Source organism: Carassius carassius, chromosome 18 (genome assembly GCF_963082965.1).
Source record: "Carassius carassius chromosome 18, fCarCar2.1, whole genome shotgun sequence".
NCBI lineage: Eukaryota > Metazoa > Chordata > Actinopteri > Cypriniformes > Cyprinidae > Carassius > Carassius carassius.
Window position 1 is genome coordinate 15,714,631 of NC_081772.1, and position 23,746 is coordinate 15,738,376.

General features: G+C 35.5%; 1 protein-coding gene across 1 annotated transcript; it reads right to left on the minus strand.

The window, feature by feature from the left end:
- Positions 1-384: 384 nt before the first annotated feature.
- On the minus strand, positions 385-23,494 carry LOC132092532 (ubiquitin carboxyl-terminal hydrolase 46-like). Its single transcript, XM_059498809.1, has 9 exons — positions 23,130-23,494; positions 13,324-13,404; positions 10,067-10,280; positions 5,573-5,814; positions 3,240-3,316; positions 3,047-3,130; positions 2,701-2,898; positions 2,283-2,361; positions 385-1,720 (listed from the first exon to the last, which is right to left on the minus strand). Exons 1-9 carry the CDS (start codon positions 23,163-23,165, stop codon positions 1,619-1,621), a joined length of 1,113 nt encoding a protein of 370 aa, XP_059354792.1. The 5' UTR covers positions 23,166-23,494; the 3' UTR covers positions 385-1,618.
- Between the last annotated feature and the right edge of the window lie 252 nt (positions 23,495-23,746).

Sequence of the window (23,746 nt, forward strand, 5' to 3'; positions counted from 1 at the left end):
AAGTAATCCAGGTGACTCTATAAATAAATGTTGTGTGAAGCAACAAATATTTTAAATTTGTAATAATGAATTTAAGACATTTTAAACTCAAACTGTTGTTTCCAGCTAAAATAAGCTGGAATTTCAGCAATATTTTAGAATTAAAAACATCTAAATAATTGATTTGTTTCTTGCAAACTCATTTTTGCATGTTCACAAGTTGTCATAAATTGATGTGGATTATTGTGATGTTTTTTATCAGCTGCTGGCACCCATTCACTGCATAGGGATCCACTGGTTAGCAAGTGATGATATGCTAAATTTCTCCAAATCTGTTCTAGTGAAGAAACAAACTCATCTACATCTTGGATGGCGTAAGTAAATTAGTTGAGTAAATTAGATGAGTAAATTTTCCAGCAAGTTTTCATTTTTGGTGAACTATACCTTTAGCACCTAAAAGTAATGATAAAATTAAATGCCACATCATTTTGCTTTAAAAAATGACCATGTTTACAAGTTACAACATCTATTTAGGAGAAAAAAAGATGGATTCAACCCACCTTGAGTAACTAAAGCAGGAACTAGAAACTAGAAGTCAGTTGGGACCGGCAGATTTGGTTGAACTTAACAAGAGTTGACTGCAAGGTTGTTGAAACACGTGTCTATGTAAGGCCATTACCTACCATGGAAGTTAATAACAATGATAGATAAGAATGGAAAGAAGACAAAAGCAGCATTTCAGCCTTGCGTTTCTGCCCTTTTTCTTTGTTACTATAAGAGAGCAAAGAATTCAAATTGCACAACTTTTGAAAACTCTCTCGGTAACAAGACTGCAACTATTTCTGGATGAAAAGCAGTCACATCACATCAGCTGCCTGCATGACTAAATGCAGACACACACACACACACACACACACACACTCATGTAACAGACTGCTCAGAATCATAATCTAATTTCCACAAAATGCCAAAATCCAAAACAAATTGTTACACAGTGCAAACAGCCACTCCAATGACTGAACTAGGATGTGTGGATTCACCAGCTACTGGGTAAAAGTCGTATGAAGGACGACTGATGAGTAGGCATCACAGTATGAAACATCTAAAGGGACCCGAAACGGCTCCATGACCTTAAGCCAGAGATTGAGAGAGAAACCCTCCTCCTGGTTTCAGATACCCAAGATGAGAGGCACTTTCCAGGGCACTAAACAAACAGAAGCAGTGACTCTTGCTAGATTACCAGGACTCTTTGCTCTTTTTGTAGCTTTTTGATTCCTTCAAGTTTGATTCCACAAGTATTGTAGTTGAATATGTTGTGATTTTTTTTGTGTTGCTTTTGTGTTACTTATTGTCGTTTTTGTTTATAAAGTGCCTTCCAGATGCAGGTGACTGACTTGAGGGTCAGATTTGAAAAGGTGTTTTTTCCCCCAGGGTGCAGCGAGATTGGGAAAATGGAAATTTTGGGAAATGTCATATTGGCAAAATGGGGTTACAGAGGGATTTTGGCAACTCAGTCTCAGCTGGAGACCCTGAGAATGAGATAAGGAAAAGGAGAGGGATGTGGAAAAGGAATCTAGCGGATATCATCTTCACATATACCCTTCCTTTTGGTCTCTTCTCGCGTCCCTCCTCTGCTCCTTCATTCTCTTGACTGATAGAACAGGATGTATCCCGACTCAGAGTTCTTGGAAATGTCAGAAGTCAAACCGTAGAACTCCTCTATCGCCTGTGCATCAATTTTCTGTGAGAGAAATGGAAAGGAACAGATACAGGGAAAAAAAATGGTGTGAAAAAGCATAAAAGAGGAGCGTTGTATTCTGCTTGCATTAGGATTTATATTTTGACTGTTTGCTACCAATCTAAAGTTTGGGATAACATTTAAAAAAAAAAGTTTTTGAAAGACTTTGTTCACTAAGGCTCCATTTATTGATCTAAAATACAGTACAAATGTTAAATATTATTGCAATGTATAATTTGAATATATCTTAAAATGTAATTCAATCCTGTGATGCAAAGCATTTTCAGCATCATTGCTCCAGTCTTCAGTGTCACATGATCCTTCAGAAATCACTCTAATATGCCGATTTGCTGCTCAAGAAACATTTCTCATTTTTAGCAATTTTGAAAACAGTTGTGCTGCTTAATATTTTTGTGTAACTGTATATCTTTTATAACATTTCTTTACCATCACGTTTGATAAATTTCTTGCATTCTGAAATCTTGTGAAAACTATTAATTTCTTTAAAGAAAATCCCACTGACCCCAAACTTTTAAATAGACATATATATAAAAAAGGTGCATACCTCCACAATGTCATCATCAAACAGCAGCCAGAAACCATGACTCTTCACGATGGTGATGTAATGCCCTCTGTTTGGGCCACTAATACACAGTTACAAAGGCAGTGTTTAAACTTTTGAAGGAAATCAACTTATATTTTAAATATTTAGATCATAAAACAAAATCACCATAAAATAAAAATGTAAATAAAATTATTATTATTTTTTACATTTCTCTTTTCTGATTAATTTATCCTGCTTTATTCTTAAAGAAAAACATTACCATAATAGTGTACTTTCACACTATGGCAAATATATTAAATATACTGCTTATATAAGGTCAGTATTTATAACATTTGACTTAATGTACCTACATGGCAGACTGTGTTAAGACAGTTTGTTTATATATGTTGCAGAAGTACATGTTTGACAGTTCTCGTACCTGCCACAGTGGACCACCACGGCGACGAGGTCGTACATGCGGTCGAGGTTGACGGCATCTGCGGAGGTGTTGAAGAGGCGGAGCTCCAGTGGAAAGACCACACGATAGCTCAGTTTAGTGTACCGATGCAGCTGCTCCATGTACTTAAAGCGCTTCAGATGAAGAGCCAGGATCATGGGCAGCTTCTTCACACGCATACTACAATACATATACAAATGATAATAAAACAAAATCATTAGTACGTATACATTCATATTTTAATGTATAAAACATCACCAATGCATTTTCATAGCTGAGGCAGAGTACATTGTTAACGGTTTTGTGTATCTGACACATTGACTCTCACCGTTTCTGTGCCTCTTGTTTGCTACAGCACATTTCACAGTAGTATTTATACTCACTGCACAAGGTCTCTGTATTACTGAAGTCCCTGTAAAACCATCAGACAAAACACATCTATCAAAGGGCATGAACAATGAGGAAAACAACTGGTTGTGTACATTAGCATGTTATGGTATATGCAGTGTGTATATGTTTACCTGAGACAGTGTGTTATTGAAGTGTTCTGCTCAACATCTACAGACAAATCCAAAAAGTCTTCATCCTTGCTACTGACCTGTAAAAACAAAGGGCATGCGAGTTCACAAAGCACTTATGTGTTGGGAAAGAAGAAAAAACATATCTTCAGAAACAGATCTCGCCACCCGCAGGGACAATATTAGTTGTCAAGCATCTTCAAGGGGCAGAGTTAGTGGGAACTAATTTCTGCAAAGATGTTTATCACGCATGTTGGCGACCCTTTTCTACGAATGGTTTCAGTTGTTTAAGGTTAACGGGTTGCACTTTGTTGACCTGATTGTCTCCTGTTGTCTTGCACATATTGTAGAAAGACACAAGCGAGGATGTGTTAAAGCACAGGCATGTGACAGCGTGTTAGCACTCAACTGCATTCTAGTGGCAATGTGTTAATGCAAAGAAAAGGTCGGTTATTCAACAGAAAAGACTGAAAAGTGGGCCACATGGTAGAGAGACACTGCAAAGTCCAAACGATTGGTCGATTGTAGTTGTATAAGACCACTCACAATAATATTTTGTGGCTGTCTAACAGAAGACAAGTTTGAATTTTTTTTTTTGCAAAAAATACAGCTTTGCTCATACATTTACATATCCTTTGCAGAATTCAGATGTTTAGAATGTTTTTAATTATATATTATTTTTATTAATATTAAAAAGTCATAAAAAGTGCTTATTTTACATTTAATTTTCAAATATGACATTTAAATGTATTTTCTATGTCCATGAAGATGCTGAAAAACATATTTCAGAATTTTCTGCAAGACAAAAAAAAAAAGATTATTAAATAATAATTAAAAATAAATTATCCTGTTTTTCCTATTGATTCTATACATTTTATAGAATTCTTTTTTTAAATAGACAGAAATACAAGATATAAAATCAGAATTTGGACCTTTTTTTCCTCTGAATTCTAAGTCAATTCTGAGTTTTGTTTCATGGAATAAAAAATAAATAAAGGTAATTGTGACTATCTGTCTTGCAATACTGAGTTTATATCCCATAATTTTGTGTTAAAAAGTCACAATTACCTTTATTTTTTTAATCCATTCACAGAAACAAGCTTCAATAGCTATATAAAATAAAAACTAGGGCTTGTAAGTGATACATTTTTTTAATCTAATAAATTACATGATGTGGTGATTAAATAATCTAATTAATCGTGCATTAAATTTGGAGAAATGACTCCCAAAATATAATTTAAAGTCCTTTTTGTGCAAAGTAAAATGTATTACATATACTCTTTTGGACCATGTGAGTAAATGATGAAATAACTGCCATTTTTGGTTGGGTGAACTATAACTTTAATAATTTATTTTCTTAATATTACCATTATTACTATGAAAATATTACATAAATAAATAATAAACTTAATAATAAATTAAAACTGCCAGTAGGTGGTGGTAAATGTCTTAATGGTTAAGTCATCGAGTCATTTATTCATTTATTTGATTTGTTCAAAAGGATGATTCATTCAGGAGTGAAGTAAATGGTTCTTTATGAATGGTTCATTGAATCATTAGGCTTGTTCGACTTGAAGCAGATCATCACCATCAGACAGATCGGTGTGTGACATCAAAGAACCGCAATTTTGCTGTCATACACCGATCGGTCGGTGCAGCGCCACTTCAAAGCCAACGCATAAACCAATGGTTCAACACGCCAAATGGTTCAACAAATTCGTTCAAAGCGTGGATTAAGAAATGAAATGACGCTGAATGTTGCTCGGGGATGAACAGTTCTGTCTTTATCTTCTGGTTGGCAAAATTTAGCAAAACAGACAACATTGTGTCTAAAATAACACAAAATTAACTTCTTAATGAACTGTTGCATAAGAGGAGTATCAAATTTACACTCGTGTGATATTGCACTTAGCCTACAGCTTGTGCGATATTTCTTAACTATGTGATATATATATGTGATAAATATGAGACACAATCACAAATGGGCGTTTTGCCCCATATCTTGAATTTTAGGGACATTTTCTAGGCTCCATCACGCAGTAAGTTGTTACCCTGCCTCATATTAGTCATCAATGGACTGTATGAAATGGCAGATTATCCACATATGTCTGGGGCGGGGCAAGTGCGTCAAATGTTAATTAACGCATAAAATTACCAGCCCTAATAAAAACTAAATAATACAATAAATAGTAAAACAAAATACAAAATAGATATGGGATCATTCTTTTTATTATTAGAAACATCTTGCAGATTCTGCGAGGGGTATGTAAACTGAAATGCAGAACAATATTTGCATTTGTTTATGGAGCAAACACTTCACATAGCAAAACTCATACCGTCTCACAGTTGAGACAGCGCGTCTCGTTGGTCAGCGTGCCCTGGAAGATATCGTGAACCCAGGTGGGCTCAGTCTTGTTCTGTTCTGGCTCGGTGTCCGTGGTGATGGCAGTGCCATTGTTCTTTAGCCGTCCGTTCTGTTTTTCAGGTTTCTTCTCCTCTTGCAGGATGTCAGCCACTGTGTTCAGCAGGTAGTTCAGGAACTCGTGGGCGTCCTGCTGCATGTAGTTATCAAACAGGTCTACAGGAAGAATCCGAGATCAAAAATAGAAATATTTCAATAGCATATTTCAAATCTGTAATAACTTCTTTAGCGCATATCATTTTAAAAACCTGTATTCTTCAGGCTGTTTCAGTTAACGCTATTAAAAATATAATTAACTCTTGTCTAGCATGTGCAATCATATAACTAACTGTGTGAGTGAGTGCATGTAGCTGGTGAAGTGATGTCTCTCTGATAGAGGTCTGTATTGTTAATTCATAGCGAGAGCATTTTCTGGAATGAGACAGAAGAACAAATCCTCTTTTATACTACATATTATCCCTCCCCTCTCCCTCAAAACACACACACACCTGATCTGTTACACCTGCTTCTCATTCAGCGTAACGCACAGAGGCTTACTGTTAACATAGACAGGTTTGATTTTACACAGTCTTCTGTCTGAACGCTAGCTACTGCTTTAGTAGTTGCCTAAAAACTCATGTTGAAATCTTCACCATCCAACTTTGCATATACACATAAACATGTTTTTCTGCATATACAGAGTCACCCCCTTTAAAATAATCACATTTTGTTGCTTTACAGCAGGGATCCTTAAATCTGGCCCATGAGATCCACTCTCCTGAAGAGTTTAGCTCTAACCCTAATCAAACACACCTGAGCATACTAATCAATGTCTTTAGGATCATTAGAAAATCACAGGTAGAGGAGTTTGATCAGGGTTGGAGCTAAACTCATTCTGTGACAACACATTGGCCCTCCAGTGCAAGATTTGAGGAACCCTGCTTTACAGCCTGAAATGAAGATGGACACAGTTTTTGCTTTATTCAGCTATATTTACTCCAAGTGAAAGAAACACCAACATGTCAGAAAATTTTTAATAAAATTACACAATCACGGAGTTGGAAAAACCGTTTACCCCACCTCCTAAAAATGACTTCATGACTCAATCAGTTGTAGCTAGTCACCTCTTCAATGGCACACAAAGCCATTTGAATTTCAACTGTGATCAGCTGTGGTTATTTTGATTAGCTCAGCATAAAACAAGCTTTCCTGGAGCCTTTCAGTCCTTGGTAGTGTAACTGAAGCAAACAATCAACTTTGGTTGGCATGGCACTGTCAAAAGATCTCTGGGATAAAGCTGTGGACAGGCACAAGTCAGGAGATGGATGCAAAAAAGTTTCAGAGGCTTTATCAATGCCAAGAAACACCGTGAAGTCTATTATTGAGAAGTGGAATGTATGTGTTACAACACTGACTTCACTGGATCAGAACGTCGCTCCAAACTGGATTGAAGAATCAGGAAGAAACTGGTCAGAGAGGCGACCAAGAGGCCTAAAGCAAATCTGAAGCATCTGCAGGAATTTATGACAAAGAGTGACAACAATATCACAGATTCTTCACAAATATGGCTCGTATAGGAGGGTTGCAAGAAAAATGCCAATCCTCAAAAAAGGCCACATGCAGTGACAACTAAGCACTGCCAAACACACCTAGAAGATTCTGATGCAGATGAGAACTGAATTATTTGGCCTCAACACCAAACGATATATCTGGCAGAAATCCAGTACTTCTCACCATCCAAATAACGTAATTTCTACATGAAGCATGGAGGTCTGGCCTGGCATGGCCTCTGATGGAAAGATGTCAATGGGAAGAAGGTTTACCTTCCAACATGACAATGAACCAAAGCACACAGCAAAACTCAGCACACAGTGGTTGAAAGAGAAAAAATCTGAATGTCCTTGCATGGCCAAGTCAGAGCCCAGACTTAACATCACTGAAAATCTGTGGAATGACTTGAAGACTTCAGTCCACAAACACTCACCATCAAATTTAACTGAACTTGAGCAGTTCTGCAAAGAAGAGAAGGCAAATATTGCAAAGTCTAGATTTTCAAAGTTAGTAGAGACAGAAACCTATCCCAACAGACTAACGGCTATAATTATAGCAAAAGGTGGTTCAACAAAAAATACTAACACAAGGGGGTGATCCTTTTTCCAACTTTTTGACATGATGGTGTTTTATCTTTCACTTGGACGTTATGAGTTGCACTGAGTAAATACAGCTGGATAAAACAAAAACTGTATCCGTCTTCATTTCAGGCTGCAAAGCAATAGAATGTGATTATTTAAAAAGAAGGGGGCTTATTCTTTTCTATACCCACAGTATTTGCAACAACCAAGTGAATCTGAAAACATTTGAGCAGTTCATTGAAATTCTGGCTTGACATATTAGTAGAAAAGTAAACAGGAGACAGTGTATTTAACTTTATCTGGAGGAAAAATTTGTGAAGAAATACAGTCGGTCTTACGTTTTTGAATGCGTCACTTGTTCAGTCAACATTGAAAACATGTTGTTCCATGAATTTCTGAGCAATCTATTGCATTCATGAAGGTTGCACAATGAAAGTATGTAATTTTAAATCTGCCAATTATGTTGTGATGAAGCCGATTGGCAGATGACACCACAGGAATTAAGAGCCTATGATTTCCAGGATGCGGAATACACAGACAGAATCACAGAATTATTAAAACAAATATCAATGTGGAATGTCATGGAATTTGGCAAAAAAAAGATGTGTGTTGTATGAATATATAAAACTTTATTACTATAGTTCTGATCCTAAATCCTAAAAATATTAAAATAAAAATTGAAAAAATAAAATGAAATGAACAACTAAAAACAGATTTGATTTGAAATGCTTTTTGATTATTAGCATTTAATCCAATAATTAAAAAGGAACCCACAAAAATTTAAATGGAAAATTAGGAATTTAGAAAAATTCTATGCTATTAAAAGCCCTCCAAAACTATATATTAATGTTCAAGATTTTTAAAGTCTTATATGCTCACGAATTCTGCATTTATTTGATCAAAAATAAAGTAAAATCAGTAATATTCTGAAATTGTATTACATTTAAAAAAAAAAAAGTTTTCTATTTAAATATGTTAAAATAAAAAGCTACATTATCAGCAGCCATTACTCTAGTCACTTTTTTTTTTTATTTACTCACTTTTAATTTTGTCACTTCTGATCACTTTAATGTATTCTTGCAGAATAAAAATGCTAATTTCTTAAAACATTTATATTAGTGCTGTCAATCGATTAAAAACTTTAACTAGATGTGTGTAGATTAATCACACATTTTTTCTGTGATTAATCGCAATTAATCGCAATAAAAAAATAAATGTTTTTGTACGTTTTTAATATAATAATTTCACAGTTAATCAAATTAATTTTAGAAACAACATAAAGACAGTATATTTTAAATACTTGTTTAAATGGCATCTTTTTATGAATGAAGGCTAGTATTACTGATATCAATACAGCTACTGATTTTTTTTTTATTTTTTGCATTTATTATTAGGCTTCAAAAATATAACAGGTTTTAATTTAAGTAAACTTAAAACAATGCTAACATAATAAATGTCATGTTTACTCCTGCCCTTCCTGTCTTAACAGTTAGGAAATATACAGAAATTTAATAAAGTTATCAAAGTTATATGCAGTCTGCACTGCATAAACTATAAATTAAATAGTTCATCCTTATTAAAGCTACAAAAGTTATTTAGTCAAGAGCAGCGAGAACAGCATTTTCTCTGTTCCCTTTGTTCTTTAAGTTTACTGACAGGAAGCTTTATTGGCTGCTGTCCCTTTAAGAGCAGACAGACACGCGGATCTCACCGTTTATATACTGTCTATGGATCTCGCCTCATTCTCTCACAACTCTTTTTGTTCATTTTAGACTTTATATAAATCATTTAAGATTGCTCTTATGAGGATAATCGACAAAACTGGCACTTTGGGATGTTTATTGTTAGTTCAAGCGCTTAAGAGAACTGGATTCTGGCGCCGTGTGTGTGTGTGTGTGTGTGTACGTGTGTATGTGTCACATAAGGGCATTCACAGACAGCACATTCTCTTTTGTCTTGCCACGCTTGAAATGTTTAAAAGCATTTAAATGAATAAGAGCATGATCATATAATGTAAAGCTAGCCAACGGATGGCAGAAAATACGGATGCTGCGTTAATTGCGTTAAATATTTTGACACGTTAAACCAGACAAAAATTAATCGCATGCGTTAACACGTTAACGTTGACAGCACTAATTTATAATTTATAAATGTCTAATAATAGATTTATTTTATCAAAATACACAGCTACTTTGGATGCTTTTTTTGCCTTCATAATGGTTAAGGCATGGTATCTATGAGCAGTAGTTAACTAGGCCATGTTAACCATCCAACCCTCCATCACTTGGTTCCCTCACCATTCTCTTTCCGCAGACGTGAGATGAACTTCTTAGGAGGGATCACGCCCACCTTCTTCTTCTGTGTGGTGATGCTGTGGAAGAGGTCGGCCAGACAAGTGAGAAGGTTCTCCTTCTTTTTCTGCTGGACTTTATACGCCAACACATTCTCCCTGAACGGCCGGCAGAAATACAGAGCCTGCAACACTGAGTTACAGTAGCAAGTGTTTCCAAACTAGAGGAAAAGAAACAGAGAGAATTCATTCAGGCTTCAGAGTTCTTGGGCGCGAAACAATCAAAGAACACTTTTAAATCTGATCTACGAAACTGAGAGATAAAATCTGGAACAGTGCATGCTGGAAATGTGCCAAGGAAGAAGCAGACACGGGTCAAACACAGAGATCCCAACCAAATGTGGATCTGCACTGGACATTTACAATCAAAAAGACTAGTGTTGTTACGGTACCAAAATTTCAGTATTCAGTACCGATACCAGTGAAAATCCACGGTTCTCGGTACCAAAGCAAAACACAAAAATATTCTAATAATAATAAAAATAAAACATTTTAGCACAAAAAATACAACCATTATCATTCTTTATACTTATTTACAATTATGTTTAAAGTTTTTCTATAAGTAATATAATTATGAAAAACAGTAAACAAATTTCACCCAAATTTAATTAGTCTTTTAATGAAATGTAAACATTTAAATTTTAAACATGGAAAAAAATTGTGTGATTTATTTCTTTAAAAAATAAAGTTTTATACATTTTTTCCACAGTAGTAGCAGTATCACATACATTTTACTAGTGTTGTCACGGTACCAAAATTTCAGAATTCGGTACCGATACCAGTGAAAATCCACGGTTCTCGGTACCAAAGCAAAACACAAAAATATGGTAATTAAATAAAACTTTTTAGCACTTAAAATAAAACCAATGCCATTCTTTATACTTATTTACAATTGGTTTTAAAGTTTTTCTACAAGTTATATAATTATAAAAAACAGTAAACAAGTTTCACCCAAATTTAATTTGTCTTTTAATTTATGAAATTTAAACATTTTATTTCTGGTAAATAAAGGGGATTTTCTATTAAAATTAAAACATGTAAGAAATATTGTGATTTATTTCTTTAAAAAATAAAGTTTTATAAAATGTTTCAACAGTAGTAGCAGTAGCAGTGTATTCACATACATTTTACTAAATAATAGTAATATTTCTAGCACAATGCCTTTATGTAAAAATTAACTTTTAGGCCTAATGAATGCATATTTGTCATTTTAACTTAAAACTGGTGGTGATGCTTAAGATATTTTTGGTCATTGATGGTTTGTTTAAAAAAAATAGTAATAGATCATATTAATTATTATTCATATTAATTATTATTAAAAGATAATACTACTACTAATTCTACTATCATACTAATGTATATACAATGCACTATGAATTGATGAGCTGCTGGGTTCATGAATATTAATCACGTTGTCTGTGTTCGGTCAAACTGATTTGCTGAAATCAAAACAGGGACGGTACTAAATCAGCGCCAGCCAATGAAATTTCCATTTGCGCATTAGCTCTGCCCACTACCGGAGAAACCGGTATGTCTTCTGCTTGTTCAAAAATTAATATGAATAATTCTAAATGAACTCCATTACAGGAAAAGACAATAAAGAATAGTTTACATATAGCGTGTCGATTCAGCGTGGTAAGACTCTCGCTCTCTCTCTCTTTTGCATGTGTGAGAAACTGAAAAGATCGCTTGATGGAGAGAGAACTCTGAAGCTCAGATGCTGAAATTAATGCAAGCGTCATGCGCTTCAGTCTATGTAGTTAACAAACCCGCACGTCTCTGCCATTCATTAATTCACAGAGACGCGCAGAACACGGATTCATATTTCTAACAACTTTTGCGGCTTAACATTTACAGATACTGGTCCATATGGAGATTTGATTTGATTAATTTATGCTAACTTTGACAAATTCTATGACTGTCCATATTAAAATGTAAGTTTCATTTTCATGACTGGATTTTGAGATTCCGTCCTCGTTTTCTGCTTCGCGGAAATCATAGCGCTGAACCGGGTTTGAACGGGACCTCGGTACTACCGGTACTTAAAGAAACCTGGTACCGTCACATTTAAATTTTTTTAGTACCGACTTGGTACCGAAGTACCGGGTCTTTTGACAACACTACATTTTACTAAATAATAGTAATATCTAGCACAATGCCTTTATGTAAAAATGAACTTTTATTTTGACGGGCTACTTTTATTTTGACACTGGTTTTACTCAGAAGAAAGACAGTAAAATGCTTGTGAAGTGACTCAGAACAGTTCTGGTGATGTAGTTTATGTATTTATGTCCTCATTGAGATGGCAGATTCTGAAATTACTGCAAGTTTCACGCTCAGTCTATGTAGTAAACAAACCCGCACGTCTCTGCCATTCATTCATTCACACACACACACAGAGACGTGCAGAACATGCAGGATTCATATTTCAACCATCTTTTGCGGCTTTACATTTACAGAATGGTCCATACGGAGATTTGATTTGATTAATTTATGTTAACCCTGATCCATAAATGTAAAAAGAATACAGATATAAACTTGCCTATATAAACTTGATAAATAGATATAAACTTGATCTGACTGACAATTCTCCTATGAATCTAAATAAAGAAAAAATAAATGATAATAACTATGACCTAATTTATGTGAACCTCTTTCTAAACGAAATAAGTGACAGTAAGAAAAATAACAACTGTGAGCTGATTTCTGTGGATCTCCTGACGATTCACTGAATTACTGAATTAACTGTTCTGTCAAAACAAAGAGGCAGCTTGACCTGAAAGATTCAGCTTTAAGACTGAACAGTAACATGTTCATTAATTATACCAGATGCACTGATGGCAGCAGTAAGAAATTCTGCTCAGTCAAGCTGACAGTGAAAATCAAATGCTTATACATTTTGCATGAAGAGTACAAATAAACCACTCACTTCTGTTGAAATTAACAAATAAAATGGGTTTTTGCCTACTCGATGCAACATTTCATTGTTTTGATGCTGTGGTGTCCCTCAAATTTACAATCAATAATGTTGTTAGACATGAAAAAAATGAGAAAACTAAGCTACTCAATGTTTCACTGAACAAATATGCAAACCATTACCATGTGTATACAATTATTTTGCTCCGTAAACAGGTCTTCACCACTGGCTCATGTGTGAAGCCATGTGTCTGTTTAAGGGTTAGTCTGGTGCTGAGTGATACTTACATTGACCAATCCAAAGTAGTGTTCATTAATGGGGAACTGCTCTGGACCAATGTCTTTCTCCAGAGCAGAGGCATTGGTGCCCTGAAATGACAGAAAGAGAGAGGAGAAATAAAAGACTTGGCAATTACACTTTAATTTTACATTGAATATTCATTCTCATACATCACATTTTAAGACAAAGTAAGAAGACTCACAGCTATAATTAAATGCATTTATGTCTAAAGTTTTCTCTTAAACAGCATGAAGTGACATTAAGCCACCAAAGTGTGATATAAATTTTGGGTCAAACCGCCCAGCACTATACAAAACTGAACTATTTTAATAGCTGAAAGAGTAGTAGAAGCAAGTTTGATTCGAATATTCTGGTCCAGCCATATTTAGAACCCAGATTTCTCTGGATAACTCTGAATGAGCAGATCAGGTAATGACTAAATACTAGGGCTGGACGATTACGGCCTAAAATCAAAACCTCGATTAATTGATTTAATCATTTTGTAATCATTTTGCCTCGATTACGATTATTGAACGATTATTTTGTTTTCGGTTTTGTTTTTTTTGCCCTCATAGTTCACTGACAAGGTTTGTACTGTAAATATGATTGACTATCAGCAGTTATTTTATCTATGTTCATAACATTTCTTACTAGTGTTGGGTATCGTTTGAATTTGATCGATTCTGATTCTTATCGATTCCTAGTTTCGATTCCAATAAGATAAAAAATCCAATATAAAAAAAATTAAGTCAAACATTTAGATGTCAAACATTTTTACAAAGCATTCTGTTGCAGCTGAATAACATGAGCAAAAATAAGCAGCCTACAAAACACTGCAAGAGGAATTTTGCCTGTGATAAAAAAAAAAATACCATAGCAAAAACAACTAGATTTATATAAATTTCAAATATTAAAGTGTTAAAGACAAGTAATAAGATAGGTCAGTAATAAGAAAGGAACAAACAAATCAATTAACAATATCATAAATAAATACAACTAAACTAAATTTCAGGTACAGAAACTGTAATTAAAACTTTAAAAACACTGCATAGTTTTCTTTTTATAAATAAAATAAAGATTAATCAAGTAAAGTTATTAAATATATTCAGTCAAGATCAGTGAATGATTTTCTTTTGTTCTTTGATTAACATTAATGACAGGCAGCGCGTTTATTAGGCTGTTGTCTCTTTAAGCAAAAATACTGTACATGTGTCTTTTCTTTCTCATCTGTTTATGTTCACGTAAAGAGACAAAAACGGCTGCGTTTATGATGATATTCTGATGTAACGTTAGTTTTCTGTATCGTAGTTTCGACTCGGAACAACCTTTTCTACAGTTAAAATTCACAGAACAGTCCGAGAACGGACACAAACCGGGAACCCGCAGCGCGACCGCTGCTCTCTATGCACGCGCTTGTGCTTCATGTGCGCTGCACACAAACATGCTATAATAAGTTTGGAGATTCTAAGCTACTTTAGTGATAAATCACAGGACAGCGCTGACAACTAGTTTCTGTGTTCCTTTGTGCGCGCGATCTTCATAGCTACTGTTTATATGAGTGTTCGTGCCACAATGCAGCTGCGTGAACATGGTAGCTCGATATAAGAATACACATCCGTTCATCTAATCGCTTGAATGTCCAAACCATAAAACAAATACAACTGACAAAGTTTAGTGAAGACGCAAGGCTCACCGCTCACACCGCTTTGCTTTTATGCCACTGACTGGACGGGGCAGAGTCATGTGGCTACACACGCGCTAGTATGCTTTTAAGGGGGAAGTGTTAACAGGATTAAAAACCCGAAATAACCGACATGGGAAAATTACGTCGGTTAGAGGTTATGAATTTCGGTTTTGATTATTTTTCGATTAATCGTCCAGCCCTACTAAATACCACAATCAGATCCAGAGATCAAAGTCATACACCAGTGAATTCAAGACCATAACTGACCATAATAGCTGCTCTCTTTCTCTGTGCATCGTCTAGTTTTGTGGTATTAACCCAACCGAGACAGCAACCTTTTTATCTGTAGGAAATAGGAATCCACAAAGACCTGTAATTCCAGCACTAATAGATTTAAATTCCCTATTGAAATATAAACACGCCATTGTGTAAGACAGACTTAAAAGCTTGAATATTTTTAGGTTATAATAAATAACAACAGGCAAGTAATGGGTTGCATTCGTTCATGAGGGCTATTGAATCCTCTGAGCTCAAAGGCTTTAAATTACCATAACTGCCATTATGTTGGCTAAACAATGTAAAGATACTTCTGCCAACATTTTATAAATAGGGGATATTTTCTTGATGTCTACATACAACTGTCAGCTAGGCCATATTTGTTTCTGATTAGAAACCTTCCAAAGCACATCAATGAGCACATACACAAACATACACTCACTGGCTACTTTATTAGGTACACCTTGCTAGTACCGAGTTGAATAGGGTTGGGTACCGAAACACAGTACCAATATGGCACCGGTACCTATGGATATGCACTGAACCGAATAAGAACGCAGATTTCGGTGCCTCTTAAATCCCTGAGCGATCGATTGAAATATTTGTCCTTGTTCTCCGAAATATACACAAGACGCATGGGCGTCGCTAGGCTTTTTTTTAGCGGGGCTATAGCATTTAGCTCCATAAACTGAACACAAATTTGCGATCGCCTCAAGAGTCAGTCCCCTTAGATTCCATATATAAACGGCGGCAGACCAGTCTCCTCCCCGTCTTTCAGCGTGCTCTTCAATCCGCAGACAGAGGATACAAGCAGTGTTGGGGAGTAACTAGTTACATGTAACGGCGTTACGTAATTTAATTACAAAATAAATGTAACAGTAATCAGTTACAGTTACTAAGAAAAAATGAGTAATTAAATTACAGTTACTTATGAAAATTGTAACGATTACAAAGAGGATTACATTTGAATATTTACACACATCCACATACAGCTTATACTTTCCCAAATTGCACTAAGACATATGGCCCATAATCTCCGAGACGCGGAAAACACATTCGTAGAATCGAGTCATAAAAATGGAATTCAGCCTATAACGCGGACGCAATATGCCACATTTTGGACGAATAAATCAAAAGTAGGTCAGTACACTTGAATCAAAACCCGATATGGACTGATGTCTGTGAATATTAAGCCGCAAAAAGACTGAAAATGAATCCTGCACGTTCTGCGTGTCTGTGGAAATCAGGCGCCGACTGGACATCGGGAGAACCGGGACTATTCCCGGTGGCCTGGCAGACGATTTGGCCTTCTACTTTAATATTGTTATTGTATAATTGCAGGCCGAATATACTAAAGCGATTATTTCCGAATCCGCCATTCGATAATTAAATTTCTAATAAATCATGAATCGGTTAGTCGTGACTGGCAATGGTTGGGCTCGCGCCTCGCGCGCTCTCCGCGCCTCCGCCGAACGGTTTGGATCAGACTCCGAGTAATCAATGCGAGAGAGAGACCGGAGTGAACTGTGTAAGCGCACAGCTGGAGCAGAGAAGCGACACTTCTGTTCAGGGTTTCAGGTGCAGGTCAGTTTCATCTGATGCTATTGTAGTTTTGTCTTTGTTTACTTAGTCAAGCAGCAGCAGCACATTGCTCGCAATCACTCAAAATACTGTATAAACGACGTCATTAATATCTTTTGTAATGTTACAGTAGTAAGTTAGCAGACAAATCATCATATTTTATCATAGGTTTAGGGGGAGCTAGTGGATACAAAAACACAACCCTTAGGAAAATTAATATAGCCTATGGTATGGCACTAACCGTGGTTTAATTATGGAATTTGTAGTAAAAATAAATACAAGTGGTAATTCATTTGCCAAAAAAACAAAATTGCACTTACAAAACATGGTAAAAGTCAAATAGAAATCTTCAGTATTAAAGTCATGAGAGAGATGGATGGATAATGGAAGTGAATGTGCAGTTCAGGAGAGAACTCTTAATTACGTTGCAAGTCCCCCAACCTAAGGATTCAAATCTTTTTCATGTCAGGTCCAAAAAAAAAAATAGGGTTGTCCATGTTTCAGAATGGGTTGTGGGTGTATGAGTGTGAGATTTCCCAGCCTATTTTTTTCCCAGTCCGCCCCTCATGGAAATTAATCTCTAGAACAGTCACTTCATGAGCATTTTTTACTTATTTTGAGAAACTATCATCATATCATATACAAAAAGACAGCAGTGTTTCAAAAAGACACCAATGTTTCAGGAGTTTAGTACACAAAATAGGACACATGCTTATTAGATAACCGTATTTGAGTTGATGTATATGCTTTTATTTTTTTATTAACTATTTTTCCCCAAACCATTGTTAGATGCAGTTAGATGCCTGTAGTTATGCAAAGATTTGGTTTCAAAAACAGTATCTATAAACTATTTCTTTTGATTTTAAATCTGCTTTGAACTTCAGATCAATCTCTAAGTAAAAGGCAGTACTAAAGTCTGATTGTGTGGTGGATGTATTCAAATGTGATCATCTTAATTCAAGTAATGAAGGATGGTGAAAGTCTGACAGTATTGAGCACTACTTTAAGGTTAAACCTGCATGGTGTAAAATGGTTGAAGATGATTAACAGTTGCAAATTAACATTCATTAGAAATTTATAAAAGTAATCAAAATGTACTCAAAAGTAATTAGTTACATTACTTTATTAAAGTAATTAAAAAAGTTACACTACTATTACATTTTAAATAGGGTAACTTGTAATCTGTAACCTATAACATTTCCAAAGTAACCTTCCCAACACTGGATACAAGGTGTGTGTTTATCGATAGATTGTTAGAATATCTGTATCTGTGCTGTTCTTTGTCATAAATACAGTTTACAAAAGGTCACAAATGAGCAATCAGTTTCTCATCTACTGTAAAGTTTTCGCTCATCACACCACAGCTGTTTCCTCCAGCAACAATCAAGCCTTTAACACATATGAATGCATACTTTAATTATACTTATTTAAATATACTTAATCTAATTACTTTATACATACACTACTGTGCAAAAGTCTTAGTCTTAGGCAGTCTGTTGTCAGACTGCTTGTGCATTCAACAATCTCACTAGATTATTATTAAAATTAATGGCAAAATTAATGTTTGGGAATGTAAACTGATATTTCCTACTGACATACTAAAGCAAAAGATATAAATAACTGGCTTTAAACCTTTTTTTTGGGTGAAAATACTAATGTGCCTAAGACTGTACTTTACAAATGACATTGTTGCTACTTTATAAAGAATTACCATACAGTCATTCACAGAACTGATTAAAGACAGGGACAGACAGCACTCATTTTAACGAAATAACAGAGATAGACTGAGATACAGTAAAAACAGTATGTGTGGTTTTGTATTAAATAATGACCCAGATCGTAAAATACATTTATTAGCGTAAGGGAAGCTTGGGAAATGAGAGTATCAAGGAGCGTATGAATGCTATGGATTTATTTTAAATCTTTTTAATGTTCTTTAATGTTATCCTTTTTAGGCTTTTTACATTTTATTTATTTTGATAGAAGTATCGATTCAGGTACCATTTAGGCATTGGTACCATTTTAAAAGTATCGAAATGGCCCAATGAATAAAACCCAATCGATACCCAACCCTAGAGTTAAACCCCCTTTTGCCTTCAGAACTGCCTTAATTCTTTGTGGCATAGATTCAACAAAATGTTGAAACACTCCTCAGAGATTTTGGTCCATATTGACATGATAGCATCATGCAGTTGCTGCAGATTTGTCGGCTGCACATCGATAATGCGAATCTCCGTCTGGCACCAACAACCATTTTACATTCAAAGTCAATTAAATCCCCTTTCTTCCACATTCTGATGCTCGGTTTGAACTTCAAGTCGTCCTCACCACATCTAGATGCCGAAATGCATTGAGTTGCTGCTATGTGATTAGCCGATTAGCAATTTCTGTTACCAAACAACTGAACAGGTATACCTAATAAAGTGGCCGGTGAGTGTATAAGGCAATATGTTGCTTATGTTCCCATTTGAGCTATGTTATCAAACGAAAGACAGGTCTGCGGTTGTGTGCACCAAACACACACTAATTGAGGCCATTTAAGCAGAACTGAACATGGAAGACATACAGGATAACATTTCATTAGCTTGCCTTGTATCTATGGTCAATGAGCCACTAAGATGTGGCCCCAAACACACACATGAAGAAATGAACCCTGTCCAGTCATTGGTTACATAACTAGTGCTAAACAGCAGACAGACGTTGTGTGGCCTTGCTGGCAATAATTCACTCTTCCTGTTCATAACCACATCTAGCTCAGACTGACAAAATACCTTACGTTATCTAAGGATGACAGTGGTGATAGGCTTTAGGCTAGTTTCTGCCACTAAAATATTCAGGCAATGTCAGATATCCCACAGAAACAGCTCTGTTAAACTACAGCAGCATTACATAACACTATGGGCTCTGCTCCCATTAGCCATCTTAAAACTTTTAAAATGGCAAATGAAAAGCACTACAGAGAGTTTAAATACAACATTGTAGGATCTTTCTTGCATAACATAGTATAATTAGTTACAGTGATGGTGATATTAAAAGTAATGTGATTTTTTTGGGGATGAACTCCAAAAATGTAAGACGTTGTTCAATCTTTTGACTTTAGATTTTCTCTATCCTTTGTGCAGTTGTGACAAAAAAAATGACAAAGCACAAGACAAATTACTAACAAACTTAAATAACACTGAAAATAATATGAAAACTGAAAATATAAAAACAGAAGCTAATTCTAAATATGAATAAATACTGTAATACTAATAATAACACATCTAGTTCATAAAAGCAAAAATAAAACCTATCCAAGTTCTTGAGTCCAGCTCACAAAGCGATCATATGACTTCAGAAGATAATATTGGCTGCTTTTATAGTGTTGTTTCATCTTTTTGGAAGTTTTAAATAACCAGTGCCCATTCACTCAAACTGTATAGAAAGGAGCGACCAGTGCATTACAACAATTTTCATAATGAGGTCATGCACCTGATTGTGAGGAAAGCCATTCAACTATCATCATTACGTAAGAGCAGAGGTGGAAAGAGTACAAAAATATTCTACTCAAGTAAAAGTACCATTACATTAATGAAATTTTACTTAAGTACAAGTAAAAGTACCAGTCTAAAAATCAACTCAAGTAAAAGTAAAAAGTAGCTCATTTAAAATTTACTCAGAGTAAAAATTACTTAGTTACATTTTAACAGTGGGAGGGAGTCAAAAATGGGACAGGCCAAGGGTGTCAAACTCAGTTCCTGGAGGGCCACAGTCCTGCACAGTTTAGATATAACCCTAATTAAACACACCTGATCCAGCTAATCTAATCATTTAGGTTTATTTGAAAACTACATGATATGTGTGCTGGAGCAGAGTTAGAACTAATCTCTGCAGGGCTACGGCCCTCCAGGAACTGAGTTTGACACCCCTGGGATAGGTCTATTAATCTCAAACTAGTTGTATTTAATTAAAGGAATCAGTTATTTAGAATAATAAAACATTTGGGCTGTTACCAGGCAAATAAGTATCAACAAACTCATCTTTTAATGCAGAGGAAATGCAGAAGATTCATTGGAAGTGGCATTTAGATGTATTACACTGTTTAGTGCAGGACAAGAATGCATTTAACCTGCAGTTACAAATGCATGAATAATGTTTTGATATACAAGACATAAAATGTTGAATACTCATTTGAAATGATAAGAAATTCATTATTTAAAAAATGATACTTTAAATGTGAAATTAAAATGGCCAGTATGTGTCAGCAAGTCACTGTTAATAAGTGAGTCATTGCGATTGAACCGAATCATTTAAACGGTTGATTCATTCAGGAACGAATCACTGTCACGTTGCTCAGAGACGCAAAACTGTGCTTTGGTGGCTGTGTTTGGAATTATTTTCTGTTGTAGAAATAGAGCTAAAAAAGGCAATATGGTGTCTAAAACGCAAGTCTCTTAATTAACTTGTTTACTGAACTGTTATATATATATGTATGTATGTATATATTCATGATGATTCTTGGAGGAAAAGACGGAATTCTTTGTGTGATTTTGATTTAATATATGAAATTATATAAATATGTGAATTTTCTGCCCCTATATCTTCAATTTTGTGATCATTCTAAATGCATTTTAGGAGACTGAATCACACAGTGAAAGAACGCACTATAAATGCACGCGCACATCATTAAAACAAAAAATATGATATTATTGCAGACTATATATATATAGCACACTCCTCACCACTGTCTTTTTGGCTAATTTGTGCAAAACCTCTTGCTAAAATGTCAAAGCTTCATTTTAACCACCAATGCAACGATGCAATCATTTAGCTTAGCTCTACATTCTTGCGAAGGGTTGATGTCTTGTCGAGATTTTATAAGCTGCTAGTTTGGTCTTCCTAGGCAAGTACAGCTTACACTGCATAATAGAGCATACATATGGCCAGGGGTTCACTTCATTTCCTTCGAGTTCAACTTCAGAATATGACGGGGTTTCGTTTTCAGCAGTGTCTGCACCACTAACGCCTGTTTTGACCGTCTGCTAGTGATGTGTCGTTCGTGAACGAATCGTTCTTTTTGAACGAATCTTTTAGTTGAACGAATCGTTCTCGTTCACGCAATCCACTGACTCATATTTCTCGTCCACTGAAGTTACTCCCTCCACAGCAGTGCGGCGCTATAAGCAGCGCATGCGCAGCTCAGTGAACCGAGTAACGACCATTCCATCCTGTCAAAGAGTTACAACCTCGAGCCGATAGCCTTTGAGTATGAGATGTGACAGAGCATGTGATTTGTTGAATGTAGTGAGCGAATACGCCCTTCAATTAACGAGTTTCATATGAGTCTGAACAAGATCTAGAGATCTTATCGTTCGTGAACGAGTTGAATGATTTAGTACATCTCGTTCGTGAATGAAATGACTGAACTGGCACACATGTCATTCGTGAACCTGAATGAACGGATACATGTCGTTCGTGAATGAAATTAACTGGTACATCGCTTATCTCGTTTGTGAACAAAATGAATGAGAGTAAACTGGGTTAGTCTGCCATTTAGCATGTCAAACTCGCAAAATGCAAAGCGCAGTTACAGTTACTGTGCACATACGCTTGTTTTGATATTTAGCAACTCCACGTTTAATCCCCGATTTAAAATGTGAATATATAATATACAAATTGTCTGACCAAACAATTAAAATGCTAATTAGGCAAGAAAACCTTGTGCTTTGTTCATCTGAACAACTTAATTAGACTTTATATACTGAATGCGATTATACACACATTTTAATAAAGCCAGATCAGTTTTTGTAACAAGTGAATACGTTCGTTGACTAAAGACATAACACATAATACACTCTTTTTTCGCCACCTGCTGGCATATTTTGTGTAATACCAAGAAATGATCACTGAACGAATCAGTGAACGATTCTGAACGAATCATTTTGGTGAACGAACTGAAAATGAACGAATCTCTAGAAAGAATCATAATTTCCACCACTACCGTCTGCATCTTTCTTGTGATTTTAGCGCCAGTTTGCCCTCCTGCCCATTATTTACTGACGTAGTTTCCAGGGAGCGATTTTTTTTTTTACTCAGTAATTAATGTGTTTTAAAATGTAGCGAAGTACAATACTTTAAACAAAATATACTTAAGTAAAAGTAAAATTACAGATTTAAAAATTTACTTTAAAAAGTATTAGTACACAAAAAAGCTACTCAATTACAGTAACGCGAGTAAATGTAATTCGTTACTTTCCACCTCTGCGTAAGAGCAAGCCAGCACGCTATACTCACCATATTACAAATGGAGGCGATGTTTCTGACAGTCATTTAGTTTATAATTTGCCCCTCGTTGCCATCTTTATGAAATAAACATGACTTTAACAGCAGTACAGTGACGGGCCAAGCTGCAATCCCAACCGAGGACAGCAATCAGTGACCATTCAATCCCCACTGCACACATGCAAAGTGCGAACAAATCGAGATATAAACGTCTGCGGCTTTTGTCTAGTTGTTTTCTTCATGGTCAGTGCAACTAAGAATAAAAATGCAGGACATATTTATGTTAAACATCTTTGCTAGTTACACGTACTAAACGAAACAATCACATCCTGGATTAACGGTCAAACCCCGCCCACTGGGACACAATTGGTGCTTTCGGCGTCTACGACACGAAACGCTGCTCAATTGATTGACAGATCGTTTCACCAATGAATGTCGAAAACGAGCGTTCGAACTTTCGTTGTGACCAATAGAATTCAAATAAAGGGTTGTCCCAATGCACAATTCACAAGTTCACAACTCCACAGGACATTCAAAGCTCAAAAAATTAACTTGGTGGACACTATAACTCAAAATGACACAGTCTATACGTTTTTACATATAAATAGGCTAATATTAGGCCCCAGTAG